This window comes from Cherax quadricarinatus, chromosome 29 (genome assembly GCF_038502225.1).
Source record: "Cherax quadricarinatus isolate ZL_2023a chromosome 29, ASM3850222v1, whole genome shotgun sequence".
Classification (NCBI taxonomy): Eukaryota; Metazoa; Arthropoda; class Malacostraca; order Decapoda; family Parastacidae; genus Cherax; species Cherax quadricarinatus.
The window spans coordinates 23,492,544-23,513,292 of NC_091320.1; the positions used below are offsets into that span (position 1 = coordinate 23,492,544).

Genomic DNA, 20,749 nt, shown 5'->3' on the forward strand with positions numbered 1-20,749 from the left:
GTCAGGCATGCACCATAAATTGTACTCTATTAAACCGCTTTTAGGTCTGTGGCTATCTTACCACTGTAGCCATACTTGGAAGACTGCTCTCTCCTGGCTCCGCATTGGCCATACTCGCCTTACAAACGAGTACCTCATGGAACAACACTTCCACTATGTGAGGTTTGTCGAGTCCCTATTTCGGTTCTTCACTTTCTTGTCAATTGCCTGGTTTACCAGCAAGCTCGCAGGATTTACTTCCAATGATGCTGCTGCTCTACCACTTACCTTATCTTCCCTTCTTGCAGATGGCCCTACCTTTGACTTACAATCACTGACTGTCAACAGCTGCTTTGCTTTACGAACTTTGACTCAGTCCTTGGCATCCCTTTCAGCCCCTTTTCTCCCCTCGCCTCTGATCACCTCTCTACCTAGCTGTTTATAGCCTCGACACTATTTTCTGCCCTGCACTGCTGTATGACCCTTGTCATACAGCACTGCTAAAGTCTTGTGCCCATTCAGGCTTCCCTCCCCCCTCCCCTCACTTTTATCATCCTGCATAAGTATCTAGCAAGTTTTCCACTGCTACCAAATAATGACTTCACTGATCATCCATCTATGCACAATAACCCTCTAACTTTTCTTTAAAGTTTATCCATTTTACAACAAAATACTAGAATCTGTAGGGAATGGAGTCCATAGCAGTGAGATGGAATCTACAGCATGAGCACTCTTGACTCCACTGTCCAGACACAGGTATGGTAAGATTGTGGACAGGAGTCAGAATGCACATGCTGTGGATTATATCTCACACTGGTCTTCAGATGCATGATAGAACTGATGAACTGGCCTTTGGCAATTTAGTTATTAACTGCATCTCTGCATGCTTTGCAGTGATGGACCCACACACAGGTAACACTAAAGCACAAGAGCATGCTGCATATTTTCAAGCTCCCTATCTTAAAGTTTTACAAACTGCACCTATCTTTAGAGCTTTCTCACTACTTTTCATAATTTACACTTCCTTCCTCATGCCTATTATTGCAGACTGCTTTGAATTTATGTTACTAATTGTTAGGTTATTTAATGCAACATACATTTTCAATGTTTTATTTTAAGTAAATTATAATGTGGAGCACAACACTTTTTAAAGGCACTTTCCACATTTTTTTGGCAATATAAAAAGGAATTTGGTAAGAAAAAATTTATACAGGCACTGTAGTGTGAACAACAATTTAGAGAAACCTATATAAACTTGTACCTTCTATGCTATTTAAAAAAAAAAAATAATGATGTTCATTTCATGTGAACAAAGTCTAAAGGGAAATTCTGAGTTAGTAATACAAATCTGGATAGAATTACTTACAAAAAACTTGAGCTATACCAACACACTTCAAGCAAACAACTTTTACTGTGGCTGTGGTGTTGTACGGATGTATGTCTTGCCAGAAGGAACACTGTGAACTTTGTGCTCTGGGAAAAGTGTCTTTGCCTCTTCAGGAGATATTGATGGCAACACCATACAGTCACATCCTGGCTTCCAATTTGCAGGAGTTGCTACTTTCTTCACTGCTGTCAGCTGAACCGAGTCTATGACTCTCAGAATTTCACTGAAAACAGAACAAGTACAAGAGCTTTTAAAATCCTCTCTAGAAAGTAGGCAGTGCCAAGTTAATAAATATATATACAGTGGTACCTTGGGACGTAAACTCATTTTGTTCCAGAAGGCTGTTTGAGTGCTGATACGGAACGAATTTGTTCCCATAAGGAATAATGTAAATTAGATTAATCCGTTTCAGACCCCTAAAAACACACTTACAAAAGCACTTACATAAATACACTTGCATAACTGTTTGCATTTTGAGCTGTTCGTATCCCGAGGTACCACTGTGCGTGCACGCGCACACGCATACACACGTGCACACACGCACGCATGCACACGCACACAGGGTGACCCAAAAAGAAAATACTATCATTCAATACTTTCACCTCGCTCACACAATCACTTTTTGCAGAGGTGCTCAGAGTACAACAGTTTAGAAGTATACAGTGGTCCCTCGATAATCGTAGTTCTCGGGAATCGTAGATTTCGGAAATCATAGGGATATTTTCGTATAAACATGGGCTCGCTAATCGTAGGTTAACTCGTGAATAGTAGGTCATCCGGGACGTGTACGCATGGTGTGAGCCGGGGCGGCCTCCCTACCCAGCTAGTGTGGCATTGTTTACCAGTGAGCGAAGGTCCCCACATGTGCTCCTACGAAATATTTCATAATACAGTGGTCCCTCAATACTCATCCACAATCTGTTCCTGGAAGTGGGACTATCATCGAAATGGACGATTTTCGAATCAATTTTCCCCATAAGAAATAATGTAAATCCAATTAATTCGTTACAGACACCTAGAAGTATCAACAAAAAATTTTTTTTTACCTAAAAGATAGATTTACATGCACAAAAGAATGAACATTCAACATGACAGTTACCTTTATTGAAGGCTGTTGTTGATGAATGGAAGACAGGGAGGAGGAGAGGGGGAAGAGGTTATTTGGAAGGGGAATCCCCCTCCATAAGGACTCTAGGGCACTAATAAAATGCATAAATGAACATTGGTAATAGGGGTAGTTGACGAGTGGAATGGTCTGCCTAGAAGGGTGATCGAAGCTAAAACATTGGGTAGTTTCAAATTTAGGTTGGATAAATACAAGAGTGAGAAGGGTTGGATTTGAGTCGGACTTGCACCCGAGCTTATTGCTTGGGTAGCATTTGTTCCATTAGTGGGTTGGATTTGTGAAGGACCGGCCTAGTATGGGCCAACAGGCTTATTGCAGTGTTCCTCCTTTCCAATGTTCTAAAAGCTATGGCTTGGGTAGTTTCAAATTTAGGCTGGATAAATACAAGAGTGAGAAGGGTTGGATTTGAGTCGGACTTGCACCCGAGCTTATTGCTTGGGTAGCACTTGTTCAGTTAGTGGGTTGGATTTGTGAAGGAACGGCCTAGTATGGGCCAGCAGGCCTGTTCCAGTGTTCCTACTTTCTTAAGTTCTTATTTAACATCACACTTACCAGTAGGGTGATAGAGGCTAGGACCTTGGGTAGCTTTAAGAAGAGATTGGACAAATATACGAGTTGGAGGAGCTGAGTTTGATTTGTGTCATTGGGTACGGGAGTAAATTCTTGGGTAGCTTTGGGTGGAGGTCATTTTGATAAGGACCTGCCTTGTATGGGCCAGTAGACCTGCACTGTTCTTCCATTGTTATGTTCTTATTGGCTATTTGTTTGTGTGGTCGGTATTATATACCATTTTAATGTTCAAGTTTATTGTTGGAGAATATGACACAAATAAGCCATAGAGTTGATATTAATCTATCTATCACAATTCAACTAATATGACATAATAAACAATATTAATAACATAGAAACATGGAATATACTCTAGAATGAATAAAATAAGTCATTACGTATGTCACGAAAGGTGTTGTGTTGTGTTGTGTTGTGTTGTGTTGTTGTTGGGTATACAAGGGCCACAGAGTAAGCCGTCCATAATGGTGGTGAAGCAGCAGCTGAGTCGGTGGTGGTTTTTGTAGCCCTATATAACTCCAACATTGGAGGAGTTGGTTGAATCACTAAAGAAGGAACCCACTACCACCATCACTACGACCTTCTACCACTATTACAACTGTTACCACCATCACTACTACCTTCTACCACCAAAGAAAGCTTCTAGTGCCAGCTCTTTGGTAAAGAATGTGAGAAACACATTATTTATGAAAAAGTTTGTAGAAAAATACAAAGATGGTGGTGGTTGAGTGGAAGCAGTTGTGATAGTGGTTGATGAACACAAGAAAGGAGGATCACTGCAGCAGGCCTGTTGGCCCATGCTCGGCAGGTCCTTTACAATTCATCCCACTAACGAAACATTTTCCCAGCCCAGTCCTCAATGCTGCAGTGATCCTCCTTTCCTATGTTCATCAACCACTATCACAACTGCTTCCACTCAACCACTACCATCTTCAGATTTTTCTACAAACTTTTTCATAAATTGTGTTTCTCACATTCTTTACCAAAGGGCTGGCACTAGAAGCTTTATTTGGAGCCATGGTAGCTTATTTAGCACTTGCAAGCACTAAAATCAATGGAATATTATGAAATTTCGTAGGAGCATGTGAGGGGACCGTCATTCACTGGTAAACAATGGCACACTGGCTGGGAAGGAAAGGCCGAGGCGGCTCAGAGCGTGAGTACGCGTCCGGGACGAAGGACTATTAGCGAGTTACCGGACCATTTGCGAGCCAATATTTTGACGAAAAAACAGGAACATTTCCGAAATGGACGACTTTCAGGCCGGACGATTATTGAGGGACCACTGGATTCCACTCAGTTTAGTGCTTGCAAGTATACTAAATAAGCTACCATGGCTCCAAAGAAAGCTCCTAGTGCCAAGCCTGTGGTAAAGGTGAGAAATACGACTGAATTAAAGTAAAACATCACTGAACAATATGAAAGTGGCACAAGTGCGGCCGAACTAGCCAGGATGTATAAGAAACCCTACACAACCATATGTTCCATCGTGGCGAAGAAAGAGGAAATCAAGGATGCTGTTGTTGCAAAGGGGGTAAATATGCTGAAAAAATGAGATCACCAGTACTCGAAGATGTTGAGAAGTTATTATTGGTGTGGATAAACGAGAAACAATTAGCATTAAGAAACAAAGAAGCAACCCCAGAAAAGCAATTGGTACCTGAGGTGTTGCTGGAAGGGGATTCCCCTGCCAAACTGTAAACAATCCAATCTCTCTCCTCCTCCAGTCTCCGATACACTAAGAAGAATCTCCAATAAAGGAAAGTGTTATGCTGTTAATGTTTCATTCATCGCAGCGCTGTATAGTCCTTGTGGCTTAGCGCTTCTTTTTGATTATAATAATAATAATTCATCATTTCCCATTGTATTGTTTATGTACTACATCTATATTTCATGTAAAAAATTTTTGTTTTAATACTTCTGGGTGTCAGGAACGAATTGTATTTACATTATTTCTTATGGGGAAAATTGATTCGAAAATCGTAGATTTCGATAATAGTAGCAACTCCAGGAACGGATTAACTACGAAAAACAAGGGACCACTGTATACGTATAATGATACAAAACATATCCCTCCAAACTGCCAATATCCTAAACCCAGGCATTTTACTTCCCATTTTCAGGACTCGAGTCTGGCTATATAAAATAACCGGTTTCCCTGAATCCCTTCACTAAATATTACCCTGCTCACACACCAACAGCTCGTCAGGTCCCAAATACCATTCGTCTCCATTCATTCCTATCTAACGCGCTCATGCACGCTTGCTGAAGTCCAAGCCCCTCGCCCATAAAACCTCCTTTACCGCCTCCCTCCAACCTTTTCGAGGACGACCCCTAGCCCGCCTTCCTTCCCCTACAGATTTATACACTCTCCATGTCATTCTACTTTGATGCATTCTCTCTAAATGACCAAACCACCTCAACAACCCCTCTTCAACCCTTTGACTAATACTTTTAACTACACACCTTCTAATTTCCACACTCCGAATTTTCTGCATAATATTTACACCATACATTGCCCTTAGACAGGACATCTCCACTGCGTCCAACTGCCTCCTCGCTGCTGCATTTACAACCCAAGCTTCACACCCATATAAGTGTGTTGGTACTACTATACTTTCATACATTCCCTTCTTTGCCTCCATAGATAACGTTTTTTGTCTCCACATATACCTCGATGCACCACTCGCCTTTTTTCCCCTCATCAATTCTATGATTAACCTCATCCTTCATCCAGCGGGCAAAGGAGGGGTTGAGGTCGTTTGGACATTTAGAAAAGCTGGAATGACACAGTGCGACTTGGAGGAAGGAAGACAGGGTAGGGGTCATCCTTAGAAAAGTTGGAGGGAAGGGGTGAGGGTTGTGTGAGGGGCTGAGACTTCCAGCAAGCACATGTTAGCATGTCAGAGAGGAGCGAGTGGAAGCAAATGTTTTTTGACTGCTGCTGGATTGTGAGCAAGGCAATATTCTGCAAAGGGACTCAGGAAAACCAGTTAGCCAGACTAGAGTCCTGAAGGTGGGAAGTACAGTGCCTGCACTGAGGGGGTTTGGGATATTTACCATTTACAGGGACATCGAAACTGTTATCTACACACTTCTGGCAAAACTGATTGTGTGAAAGATGGCGAATGTTTCTTTTTTGGGTCTCCCTGCCTCACTGGGAGACGGCCAGCATATAAAAAGTCTACAGCTATTCATAAATTTTAACAAGCATAAAGTACTGCAATGCTAATATGTAACAGATCTTTTTCATTTTATTTTTGCATGAAATTTTACTACTTTATTTTACCTACGAGGCAAGAAGCTTATTAATATACTAAAGATAGATGAAGATAGTCAAGCAACTTTTGAAGTTTTATTGTTAATAGCTCTTAAATACGAAATTACCTGAGCAAATCATTCTTAGGTACCCATGTTTATATGTATGGTAAAACACGAAAAATTGACACTAACTCAAAGTTGCGCCCAGTAGTTGCTGGGTAAAGAATAGAGAGCTTAAGTCTCTTATCTGGGCCAATGAGAAAAACAGCACGACATGAAAGAGGCAGGCCTTCAGACGTCTTCTCATCTGGGTCTAACATGCCAAGGGTAACAGCCAGGTCCCTGTCTTGATCAGCAATGATTGGGTAAGGAAATTCTCCTTTGATATCAGGGCAGTAGGATTTAATGTCCTGCAAAACATGTACAGTATTATATCAGCAACTTTTAACTGTGATGCACACCAAATCTAATACATAAAGTTCTCTACTTAAACACGTTGAGAACCTCTTGCATTGTGTATGTTGTGTATAATATTAGTGTATATTATATACAATACAGAAGGTCCCCAATGTGCAAGTCAAAGACTTACTGTATTTTTTGCCTTTAATCTAAGGTTTTCCCATCTAAAATCTTGCACTTCTGCACTAAAATTTACTCAATGTTGGTAACGCTGTACAAGCAAATTCTGTTTTTTTTAAGAAAAAAAAAAACAACGAAGACCTGAAGATTGTGCATGACGACAAAGAAATTGAAAGCCCACACTCATAATAAGTATCATTTCATCTATGTCAAAATGTTTATTTCAACACTCATTAAATCCACTAGTCAAGACTTCAGTGATATCTCAAAGCACAAAGAGTTAAAAGAGGGCTAGACATCAACTGAATGGTATACAAATAGACAAAACACTTATTAGGCATCCCCAAAGGGAAACCAAGTGGTTGCCTGAATTTTTTCTTTTGTCAAATGACCACAGTTGCTGAGCCTATTCCTACTATCCTGGAATAGTTCAGATAACTAACAAAAACCTCTGTGGTATAGCTTCAAACATTCAAAATAAGGAGTCTTAATTCAGCGATGGAAGAAAGCAAAATTCAAGTGGTTAAGTGCAGATTTGACCAGTGTTTATGTGCAAAATGGTTTAATCATGATCAAAGTATGCATCTTCCTCTTTGACTGCTTCAACATCTTAGGGCCAGGATAGTACCTAATTAATATAATTTACATGTGCAAACTTGTCAATGCAATAAATATTTTTAAAACCTGGAATTTTCTGAACTTTCATTAAACCTGACAATTTTGAAATAAAATTCTTGAAACATCATGGAGAATTTTAAAACTAATAAAACTGCAAAAAATAAAATTTTAAATAATATTGAATGCTCAGGCTTATGCTTCAAATTTCAAATCCAAGTCAACTATTACTAAGTGAATGCTCACAGAGCAACTGATATGTGCATTGATCTCAGCTCAATTTTAGACAAACCCTGTAATTGACATCCACGAGATTACTTTCAAGTTCCTCTTTTGATCAGCATCACAATGTCACGTGTTGCCAAGCAATTAATTTACTATATCTTGTTACTGATTACAGATTCATGTATATATACATACATGGTAGTGATAGTGAGGATGGAAATATGCACATGAATACATACACAAGTATGGATGTATAAATGCAGAAATACAGTCATACATACATATATGCAAAATTTTACATGCATAAATGTAAATATACACACACTTTCACACAGGCACATTTTCATGTGCAAACGTAGAAACATGCATAAATATGAACTGCATACATCTACGAACACACATGCATGGATATAATGTATGTATACATGTGAACATGCATGTATGAATTTTTTTGTGTACATATGCACATGCATACATACCAAAAATTTACACAGGTGTATACATGCACAAATACATGTATACATACAGAAGTGTACACATTTATAGAAATTCATATACACAAACTTTTATATTTTACTGCATTAGAAGTCTGACTTCCCTCCACTGTTCCTTTTGCATGCTTCGTAGTAGAGGATGGCCTTTCTCTGATAGCACAGCGACAAACTCTTCTAGTTTATGAATATTTCACTCTAGCAGAACTTTTATCAACACTCACTCAGTTTTTTTTTTCTCATTATGCACTGTGTGCTGCAGGATTTTTTTATACTGCACACACTGACCACGCCCATTCTTTCATATGTAGGCCTACCAGCTTTCTCCCACTAGATTTGAGGGCACTAGAATTTAGGCGTACTAGTACGTCAAAAACCCTGGGTCGTAAGCCGTACTAGTACGGCCGAAACCCTCAAAGGGTTAATAAGTCTAGTCGAGAAGTTCAGTAGAGAATAATTACGCTATTGAATTAGTTTATAAAAATTACAGTATTAGAACAATTTAAAACAAATTTACAATATGATGTATTACAATTTTGTAGTATTTAAAACAATGAAATTTAAACATGAATGAAACTGAAACAATTTAAGTTGAGCAGTCTTAAATTTAGATTTTTTTTTTTTTTTTTTTTTTTTTTTTTTTTTGAGCAGCTTGAGTAACTGGTAGGTATGAAGTACAGTTTGTCTGGTTAATTTTGGGTGATGAGGTGATTTTTATGCAAGGCCTTAAAGTGATTTGCAGGCAGGGGTCCTTTAGTTGGGTTTGGGTGAGAAGACATTAGTGTCATCTGCTTTTAAAAATCTGAACAAATCCTAACCTGTCCTCAAAATCAGAACCATCCATACAATTAGAGAATGACAAAGAAATAAGAGGTAAAATGAGTAGTGCAGGCTGAGACCTGGTGAAAAGATTGTCCAAGTCGTCAATGTTACAAGTGATCAATGATGCATTACAGACTACTTGAGCACTAGCAAAACTGACAATTCTGCATTCAAAAAGAACCACAGCCATCCACTCGAGCCAAGCTGAGCTACATCAACCTTTTCCACACATGTCCATATAAATAAGCAATGAAAACTAGGACACATAGGAAGAAAATAGTAATTTGTACCTAGTAAAATATTTAAAAATAAGTACAGTCGTTTGTCAAATGTTAGAATGTAACCAATTTTCCCAGTCATGTTCTTAACATTGCTAATCTCAATAAGGCACTTTTTCTAGAAACACATTCTCTGCTGTCTGTAAAAGATGAACTTCCACAGAGTACACTAAAATAGTTATAATCACTGCTCCATTCTTAAGTCCTCGTCTGACTGTCTAGGCAACAGTGATATAGTACAACAGGAGAATGGGCTGCAATAGCCTATTTAGTGCTGAACCACTGGGATACCTTTTCCATTATTAATCTTGCAACAAGAAAGGCTTGAAATTTACTATTTAGACAAAGCAAATGTTCAGCTAATTCCAGAAGTGGGCAAGCCAAAAATAATAGCAATAATTTTATACCCTTAGCTGCCATTCCTGAATCAAGAGGCAACTGCTAAACATTTTCCCTTTGAGCAAATTACTGTACAAATTCCATTTTCCTCGAGTGGTGCGGTAGTACAGTACTAAACTGTACAGTACAGTACTGCTATTTGCTTCAATGAGACTTCTAGCTTTACTGGTCCTCCCTGAAGCAAATTCCAAAAAGAAACATTCTCACTATTTAAATCAAAAGAAATGTTGGGCTTATGGCTATTCATTTTAGACAACTTACTGGAGCAAGAAATGGAGGAAGTGTAGAATAAATTCAGTGAGGAAAAGGGGTGCCATGGGCACAATTGGAGAATACTATTAATATCTGATCCAAGACTTCAATCTATTGCCAGCATTTAGAAATAATGCTAGAATGCAAGCAAAAGTGGAAACTGGACAACTATTTTTTGCAGGAACAAACTGTTCTGGGTTGTTGACAATGGGAGCCAAAACAAAACTAGCACCAATACCCTAGCTGTCCAGGCTAGTTAACAAAAGCATGACTTCAGGCTGGGCTTTGAGGACTAAAGAGTCCATGAAATCCATTATGTCACAAGAAATCATCCAAGCACAATCCGTTTAACCACTTACCCCCTTCCCAATTGCTGTGCCTCGTATACATGTCTTTCTTGCATAATGTAAGTCACAAACATGAATTACCAAGTATGACCTAACATTAAATGACAATACCAAAGCAATATATACACATATACATCAAATTTCTAAGAAAATTTCCAAGACTGTAGGCATACTATCGAAGATACGGTACTATGTTCCACAGTCAGCCCTCCTGGCCCTATATCACTCTCTTATTTACCCCTATCTCACCTATGGAATTTGTGCATGGGGCTCAACAACAATTAACCATCTCAGACCACTAATTACCCAACAAAAGGCTGCAGTTAGAATGATAACAAATTCTCACTACAGGCAGCACACTCCACCAATATTCAATACACTAAACCTACTCACCATACAAAACATCCATACTTATTACTGCACCTATTACATACATAAAACACTTAACTCTGATATTAACCCTCCCCTCAAACATCTCCTTGCCAACCTCAACAGAACACATGACCATAACACAAGGCACAGATCACTCTTTGATGTTCCTCGTGTCCATCTCACGCTATGCAAAAACTCAATGCACATAAAAGGCCCTAAAATCTGGAATTCATTACCTGTAAATATAAAAAAAACACAACCTGTTTATAAATTCAAGTCTCTTCTCAAAGATTACTTACTCACCCAAAACCAAATAAATACTGAATAACTGAACATTATAAATTGTATATCTTAAATGTTTCTCACAATTATATCACATAAATGTTAAACCTAAAACCCAATCTAACTTTATTATTTTTTAAATACACTACCTAACAGAATCACTACCTAACTGAATGCAACCATATGACCTGTCTTTGTAATACTCACTTGTGCTTTATAGTTATCTGTTTACATTAATGTTTTATCACTGATTTCATCATGTGCTTAGTAGCAGCGCTGTATAGTCCTTGTGGCTTAGCGCTTCTTTTTGATTATAATAATAATAATAATCATTGCTTAGTTAATCTTAAGTTAATTTTAAGCCAGCCCGTAATGCTATGCATAGTATAAGTGGCTTTGGCATACTGCTCTTATCTGTATTTTTTTGTACCTCTGTATGTGTGCACAAATTGGAAATAAATAAATAAAAATAAATAAATAAATAAAAAATATAAAAATCACATATTTATTTTTTTATTATCACACCGGCCGATTCCCACCAAGGCAGGGTGGCCCGAAAAAGAAAAACTTTCACCATCATTCACTCCATCACTGTCTTGCCAGAAGGGTGCTTTACACTACAGTTTTTAAACTGCAACATTAACACCCCTCCTTCAGAGTGCAGGCACTGTACTTCCCATCTCCAGGACTCAAGTCCGGCCTGCCGGTTTCCCTGAATCCCTTCATAAATGTTACTTTGCTCACACTCCAACAGCACGTCAAGTATTAAAAACCATTTGTCTCCATTCACTCCTATCAAACACGCTCACGCATGCCTGCTGGAAGTCCAAGCCCCTCGCACACAAAACCTCCTTTACCCCCTCCCTCCAACCCTTCCTAGGCCGACCCCTACCCCGCCTTCCTTCCACTACAGACTGATACACTCTTGAAGTCATTCTGTTTCGCTCCATTCTCTCTACATGTCCGAACCACCTCAACAACCCTTCCTCAGCCCTCTGGACAACAGTTTTGGTAATCCCGCACCTCCTCCTAACTTCCAAACTACGAATTCTCTGCATTATATTCACACCACACATTGCCCTCAGACATGACATCTCCACTGCCTCCAGCCTTCTCCTCGCTGCAACATTCATCACCCACGCTTCACACCCATATAAGAGCGTTGGTAAAACTATACTCTCATACATTCCCCTCTTTGCCTCCAAGGACAAAGTTCTTTGTCTCCACAGACTCCTAAGTGCACCACTCACTCTTTCCCTCATCAATTCTATGATTCACCTCATCTTTCATAGACCCATCCGCTGACACGTCCACTCCCAAATATCTGAATACGTTCACCTCCTCCATACTCTCTCCCTCCAATCTGATATTCAATCTTTCATCACCTAATCTTTTTGTTATCCTCATAACCTTACTCTTTCCTGTATTCACCTTTAATTTTCTTCTTTTGCACACCCTACCAAATTCATCCACCAATCTCTGCAACTTCTCTTCAGAATCTCCCAAGAGCACAGTGTCATCAGCAAAGAGCAGCTGTGACAACTCCCACTTTGTGTGTGATTCTTTATCTTTTAACTCCACGCCTCTTGCCAAGACCCTCGCATTTACTTCTCTTACAACCCCATCTATAAATATATTAAACAACCACGGTGACATCACACATCCTTGTCTAAGGCCTACTTTTACTGGGAAAAAATTTCCCTCTTTCCTACATACTCTAACTTGAGCCTCACTATCCTCGTAAAAACTCTTCACTGCTTTCAGTAACCTACCTCCTACACCATACACTTGCAACATCTGCCACATTGCCCCCCTATCCACCCTGTCATACGCCTTTTCCAAATCCATAAATGCCACAAAGACCTCTTTAGCCTTATCTAAATACTGTTCACTTATATGTTTCACTGTAAACACCTGGTCCACACACCCCCTACCTTTCCTAAAGCCTCCTTGTTTATCTGCTATCCTATTCTCCATCTTACTCTTAATTCTTTCAATTATAACTACCATACACTTTACCAGGTACACTCAACAGACTTATCCCCCTATAATTTTTGCACTCTCTTTTATCCCCTTTGCCTTTATACAAAGGAACTATGCATGCTCTCTGCCAATCCCTAGGTACCTTACCCTCTTCCATACATTTATTAAATAATTGCACCAACCACTCCAAAACTATATCCCCACCTGCTTTTAACATTTCTATCTTTATCCCATCAATCCCGGCTGCCTTACCCCCTTTCATTTTTACCTACTGCCTCACGAACTTCCCCCACACTCACAACTGGCTCTTCCTCACTCCTACAAGATGTTATTCCTCCTTGCCCTATACACGAAATCACAGCTTCCCTATCTTCATCAACATTTAACAATTCCTCAAAATATTCCTTCCATCTTCCCAATACCTCTAACTCTCCATTTAATAACTCTCCTCTCCTATTTTTAACTGACAAATCCATTTGTTCTCTAGGCTTTCTTAACTTGTTAATCTCACTCCAAAACTTTTTCTTATTTTCAACAAAATTTGTTGATAACATCTCACCCACTCTCTCATTTGCTCTCTTTTTACATTGCTTCACCACTCTTAACTTCTCTCTTTTTCTCCATATACTCCTCCCTCCTTGCATCAGTTCTACTTTGTAAAAACTTCTCATATGCTAACTTTTTCTCCCTTACTACTCTTTACATCATCATTCCACCAATCGCTCCTCTTCCCTCCTGCACCCACTTTCCTGTAACCACAAACTTCTGCTGAACACTAACACTACATTTTTAAACCTACCCCATACCTCTTCGACCCCATTGCCTATGCTCTCATTAGCCCATCTATCCTCCAATAGCTGTTTATATCTTACCCTAACTGCCTCCTCTTTTAGTTTATAAACCTTCACCTCTCTCTTCCCTGATGCTTCTATTCTCCTTGTATCCCATCTACCTTTTACTCTCAGTGTAGCTACAACTAGAAAGTGATCTGATGTATCTGTGGCCCCTCTATAAACATGTACATCCTGAAGTCTACTCAACAGTCTTTTATCTACCAATACATAATCCAACAAACTACTGTCATTTCGCCCTACATCATATCGTGTATACTTATTTATCCTCTTTTTCTTAAAATATGTATTACCTATAACTAAACCCCTTTCTATACAAAGTTCAATCAAAGGGCTCCCATTATCATTTACACCTGGCACCCCAAACTTACCTACCACACCCTCTAAAAGTTTCTCCTACTTTAGCATTCAAGTCCCCTACCACAATTACTCTCTCACTTGGTTCAAAGGCTCCTATACATTCACTTAACATCTCCCAAAATCTCTCTCTCTCCTCTGCATTCCTCTCTTCTCCAGGTGCATACACGCTTATTATGACCCACTTCTCGCATCCAACCTTTACTTTAATCCACATAATTCTTGAATTTACACATTCATATTCTCTTTTCTCCTTCCATAACTGATCATTTAACATTACTGCTACCCCTTCCTTTGCTCTAACTCTCTCAGATACTCCAGATTTAATCCCATTTATTTCCCCCCACTGAAACTCTCCTACCCCCTTCAGCTTTGTTTCGCTTAGGGCCAGGACATCCAACTTCTTTTCATTCATAACATCAGCAATCATCTGTTTCTTGTCATCCGCACTACATCCACGCACATTTAAGCAACCCAGTTTTATAAAGTTTTTCTTCTTCTCTTTTTTAGTAATTGTATACAGGAGAAGGGGTTACTAGCCCATTGCTCCCGGCATTTTAGTCGCCTCATACGACACGCATGGCTTACGGAGGAAAGATTCTTTTCCACTTCCCCATGGACAATAGAAGAAATAAAAAAGAACAAGAGCCATTTAGAAAAAGGAGAAAAACCTAGATGTATGTATATATATATATGCATGTGCGTGTCTGTGAAGTGTGACCAAAGTGTAAGTAGGAGTAGCAAGATATCCCTGTTATCTTAGCATGCTTATGAGACAGAAAAAGAAACCAGCAATCCCACCATCATGCAAAACAGTTACAGGCTTTTGCTTCACAGTCATCTGGCAGGACGGTAGTACTTCCCTGGGTGGTTGCTGTCTACCAACCTACTACCTACACATTTATCTTGCAAGGGAAAGGAAAAACTGGTCCAACACTTACCTTGATCCAGCCAAGATGGTCATCGACACCATCACAGGAAATTGCCATTACCTTGACATTTCTCTTTTCAAACTCTGGGATCATTTTTGCCATACTGCCCAACTCTGTGGTACACACTGGAGTGTAGTCCGCAGGGTGAGAGAAGACAATGCCCCAGCTATTTGTAAAAAAAAAAAAAAAAAAAAAAAAAAACATTTTTCAATACAAATCTTAATTAGTAATAAACAATAATTTACCAATTTTAACTACTCCTGAACACCTAAAACTTGTTGCATGATACCAAAAAGAAATTCTAGATAGAATAAAAAAAAATGGGATAGCCTCAGTCTTAAGATTTATTTTTAAAATCAGCCTAATAATGAATGTGGCAGTACCAATTCAGTGTTAACACATTTTTCTACATTTTATAAAAAATGCCATAACTAAATTAATCATACCTCATGATAATAAACTAGGCACAAATGAACAAATCTGTGGGTGCAATACCAGCATCATTTGTACTTAACTGTCAATTATCAAATTTATGAAATTTTCCTGTGGCAGATGTTGCAATGTATGGAATATGAGGTAGGTTACTGAAAGCATTGAAAAGATTGTACACGGATAGTGAGGCTCAGGTTAGAGGATGTAGGAGAGGGAGATTACTTCCCAGTAAAAGTAGGCCTGTGACAAGGATGTGTGATGTCACTGTGGTTGTTCAATATATTTATAGATGAGGTAAGAGAAGCGAATGCTCGGGTGTTGGCAAAAGATAAAGAATAACACAAAGTGGGAGTTGTCACAGTTGCTTTGGCATACTGCTCTTACCTGTATTTTTTTGTACCTCTGTATGTTCAAATTATTAAATAAATAAATGACACAGCTTTTGGGAGATTGAGGAGAAATTGCAGAGGTTGGTGGATGAGTCGGATAGGGTATGTAAAAAGAAAATTAAATGTGAAAAAGGAAAGAGTAAGGTGATGAGGATAAAAAAATTAGGTAACGAAGGACTGGAGGGAGAGAGTATGGAGAAGGCGAATGTATTCAGATATTTAGGAGTGGACGTGTCGGCAGATGGGTCTATGAAAGATGAGGTGAATCACAGAACTGATGAGGGGGGAAAAGGGCGAGTGGTGCACTGAGGAGTGGAGACAAAGAACTTTGTCCATGGAAGCAAAGAGGAATGTATGAGAGTACAGTTATACCAACACTCTTACAGGAGTATGCAGCATGGGTGGTGAATGTTGCAACAAGGAGAAGGCTGCAGGCAGTGGAGATGTCTTGTCTGAGGGCAATGTATGGTGTGAATATAATGCAGAGAATTCGTAGTTTGGAAATTAGGTGGTGGTCCGGGACTACCAAAACTATTATCCAAAGGGCTGAAGGGTTGTTAAGGTGGTTTGGACATGTAGAGAGGGTGGAACAAAACAGAATGACCGAGTGTATAAATCTGCAGTGGAGGGGAGGTGGGGTAGGGGTCAGCCTAGGAAAGGTTGGAGGGAGGGGGTGAAGGTGGTGTTGGGTGCGAGGGGCTTGGACTTGCAGCAAACATGCAGGAGTGTACAGTATTTGATAAGAATGAATGGAGTAATGGTTTTTAGGACTTGACATGCTGTTGGAGTGTGAGCAAGGTAACACTTATGAAGGGATTCAGGGAAACCGGCAGGCCGGACTCGAGTCCCGGAGATGGGAAGTAGTGTCTGCACTCTGAAGGTGTTAATGTTGCAGTTTTATAACTGCAGTGTAAGCACACCTCTGGCAAAACAGTGATGGAGTGAATGAAGTTTCTCTTTCAGGCCACCCTGCCTTGGTGGGAAACGGCCGATGTGTTAATAAAAACAAAACTGAATAGAACTTAGAATGGGAGCATGATACAGGTGATACTTGAGAGAATGATTATCAAATTATGAACAGTTCTATCCACAGGCTTCACTTGCTATATTAATACAACTACTTCACAAATGGCTACAGGCACCCAAAAATTAATGAACTGAGTCACATCTATTATTCTAATTGCAAACCTTATAATGAAACAAAGTTAAGAGCACCTTTAGAAATTACACTAGCACCCCACAAGCCCACTGGCCCATGGTATGCAGTTAATTAATAATCCTCTGGGTTTCCTAGCAAAGTAGGGTCATGTCAAGCAGGCTACTGTCTTGTTTCTGCTACTTTTAGCAATCAATTGTAAACTACTTTAAAAAACCAAAGCATAGTCAAAATAAAATCTCCCTCTGAGAGTAGCCTAAGATAGTCCATGTGTTTCAAATTTCGTCCCAAAGTAGTTTACTGTGGTTATTATCAATGAAAAACGAAGGTATTATGTAGTGTCACTTTTTAATAATGCATTAAAAATGATTTATGCTAGGTTTTAATTCCTCTATATGTAGGAACAGTGCTTACCAATACAAATTGAAAGACCTTATGTTTGTATAGTCATGTATGGTAGTTACTCTTGTTTATCATGGTACTGTACTCTGCTCTAATATATCAAAGTTATCCAAGGTGCAAGAGAACAAAGACCAGGGTGAATTTAAAAAAAAAAAAAGAAATGGTTAGTAGATGTTTGAATGAAACTTTAAATGCTTACAAAATTGCTAATGACCAATCTCTTAAATTTTGTAAGGGTTTTGAACAAAAGTTTTGTATTCGTTAGCATTTTTTTGGGTTTTGCAGTACAACAGCAAATTCCTCCTATACAGCTAGTAAAAATGACTATTACATGCCAGGTTAATCAACAAGTGTGACCTACTGGCCCAGTGATGCACACAACTATACTGCCAACACCACAGCAATGCGAGTGCACACTAGGCAAGTTGGGTTGGGCTATATTTAAAAAAAAAAAAAAAAAATGCCAACAGTCACTTCCTCAATTTGCACAAAATATCACCACTGCACAAATTATAATAAAAAGAAGTGCTAAACTCGCTTGGGTCATCCCATTGCACAAAATATTACATACTTCCCATTATAAATTTTTACACAACTTAATGGAGCCTGTAAACTAATAGTAACCCAAGAGCCTAACAGCATCAAGGCACCCTCCTTGAATTATCTTCATGGAGGGAATCAGTAAATCCATATTGGTAGATTTCCGAGTTATTGGGTTAGCCAAGAATAGCAATCCTGGATAACCCAATAAAGTCAAGCCTGTTTTATTTTAATTTGGAGTACAGTACTTTAATTCTCTGCCCAGGATGCGCCCCACCACTCGCCCAAAACCCATGTACCTACTTATTGCCAAAAGAATACGTATAGGCAGCAGGAATATGGATAAGGAAACTTGCCCATTTCCATTCATGCTTGGGATTAAAACCTCAGTGTGCGAGCTGAAGTGACTTGACTAAGCCTCCAGGGGATATTTAAACTTTCAAACGGCAAACACCATTAAGGTACATAATTAGCATTTTGAAAATATCTAATACAGACAAGGCTCTCAAACTGATTCAAGTTGGAGAAATTTAGTTTAAAAGCGGAAAAAAAAGTGAAGTATTGGTATGTCAGTAAGTTGGAGATGAATGGAACACTTTCAGGTAGTGTCACTGAAGCAAGAACTTGCCATAGCTTTTAATATAGATTGGACGGGCACACGAGTAGGCGCAAGTTAGACCTGCCTAGCCTGGGCGCATAGGAGTATCGAAGCGTTCCTTCATTCTTGTGGATAAGAGACAATCCGGCTCGATCCAACGAAGGGGAGGTGATCAATTACATGGATCAAGTCCCCCCCCCCACCTTCCTCAAGAACCTTCCCTGAGATGAATGGTTCACATGTGTCTAATTTATCAACCTTCCCTGAGGTAAGAGATAAGATAAGATTTCGTTCGGATTTTTAACCCCGGAGGGTTAGCCACCCAGGATAACCCAAGAAAGTCAGTGCGTCATCGAGGACTAACTTATTTTCATTGGGGTCCTTAATCTTGTCCCCCAGGATGCGACCCACACCAGTCGACTAACACCCAGGTACCTATTTGCTGCTAGGTGAACAGGACAACAGGTGTAAGGAAACGTGTCGCATGTTTCCACCCGCCGGGAATCGAACCCGGGCCCTCCGTGTGTGAAGCGGGAGCTTTAGCCACCAGGCCCCGAGGGACCCCCCTCCTCCTCCCCCCTCCATGAAGAGAAAGACGAGAGCTGCGCATTTGTATAATAAATCAGTCTCGTATGACCGACACCTGCTGGAAGGTCAAAAAGAATGTATAAAACAACATGTGTGCATCTTCCTGCTTAATACTACGGAGTGAACAAGAAATTAAAACCAATTATACAAACAAAAATCCATATACAGTGACAGGTGAAAACGCGTTACAATCAATGTAGGAAAAAATCCCAGTGTTATGAATAAATTCTATAACAATTACTGTAGTTAGGGGAGGGAAAAAGTGCTAAACTCGTAGGGAGGTTATGGAATGCAGATTCTATATCCACAGAAGGGAAGGCCATGCCCAATTCCTTGGATCAAGAGCCCCTTACCAACATCAAGGAACCTCCCTCGAAAGGTTCTAACAATTAGTGATAAATATTGAACAAAAACAGAAAAAACAATACCATACAAGAAACAATGCATTCCAATGTGACATGAGGTAGTACAAGCGAGGGATGCGGCATAATTATCAAGCAACTAGATATATCTCGGTAATACTTACGAGTCGCCAAGGTAATCATAGAGCTTGATGGTGCCAATGGTAGACTCAGCAGTGAAATTAGGAAATACATCACCCAGGTTCACCATTTTTGTAGATGTTGATGGAGCAAGGAGCGTAGAAACTATCGACGTGGCTGCTGCTGCAGGAATGAGCGAGACGCCTCCACCCCGGCCACCAGGAGCCTCCAGCTATCACCACCACAACCCCCCACCTCGTTCCCCACTCCAGCTATCACCACCACAACCCCTACCACCACCAGCCCCTACTTCCCCACCCTCGTCACAATCACTCCCACCTCTCCAACTACTATCCCAACCACGGAACCACCAACACCACCCACACCCCTACCCTCCAAAACCACCACTCACACCCCTACCCTCCAACACCACCACTCACACCCCCACCCTCCAACACCACCACTCACACCCCCACCCTCCAACACCACCACTCACACCCCCACCCTCCAACACCACCCACACCCTGACCCTCCAAAACCACCACTCACACCCCTACTCTCCAAAACCACCACTCACACCCCCACCCTCCAACACCACTCACACCCCTACCCTCCAACACCACCACATACACCCCCACCCTCCAACACCACCACTCACACCCCACCTTCCAACACCACCCACACCCCTACCCTCCAACACCACCACTCACACCCCCACCCTCCAACACCACCACTCACACCCCCACCCTCCAACATCACCCACACCCTCACCCTCCAAAACCACCACTCACACCCCTACTCTCCAAAACCACCACTCACACCCCTACCCTCCAACACCACCACATACACCCCCACCCTCCAACACCACCACTCACACCCCCACCCTCCAACACCACCACACACACCCCACCCTCCAACACCACCACTCACAGCCCCACCCTCCAACACCACCACTCACACCCCCACCCTCCACCCCCACCCACACCCCCGTCCTCCAACACCACCACTCACACCTCTACCCTCCAACACCTCCAACACCTCCCACCCTCCAACACCA

At 40.5% G+C, this 20,749-nt stretch overlaps 1 protein-coding gene across 1 annotated transcript; it reads right to left on the reverse strand.

The window, feature by feature from the left end:
* Positions 1-1,075: 1,075 nt before the first annotated feature.
* Prx6a (Peroxiredoxin 6a) lies at positions 1,076-19,913 on the reverse strand. The gene is made up of 4 exons (XM_070089650.1): positions 19,737-19,913; positions 15,115-15,271; positions 6,513-6,730; positions 1,076-1,589 (listed from the first exon to the last, which is right to left on the reverse strand). The coding sequence occupies exons 1-4, from the start codon at positions 19,820-19,822 to the stop codon at positions 1,388-1,390; spliced, it is 663 nt and encodes a 220-aa protein (XP_069945751.1). The 5' UTR covers positions 19,823-19,913; the 3' UTR covers positions 1,076-1,387.
* Positions 19,914-20,749: the final 836 nt, after the last annotated feature.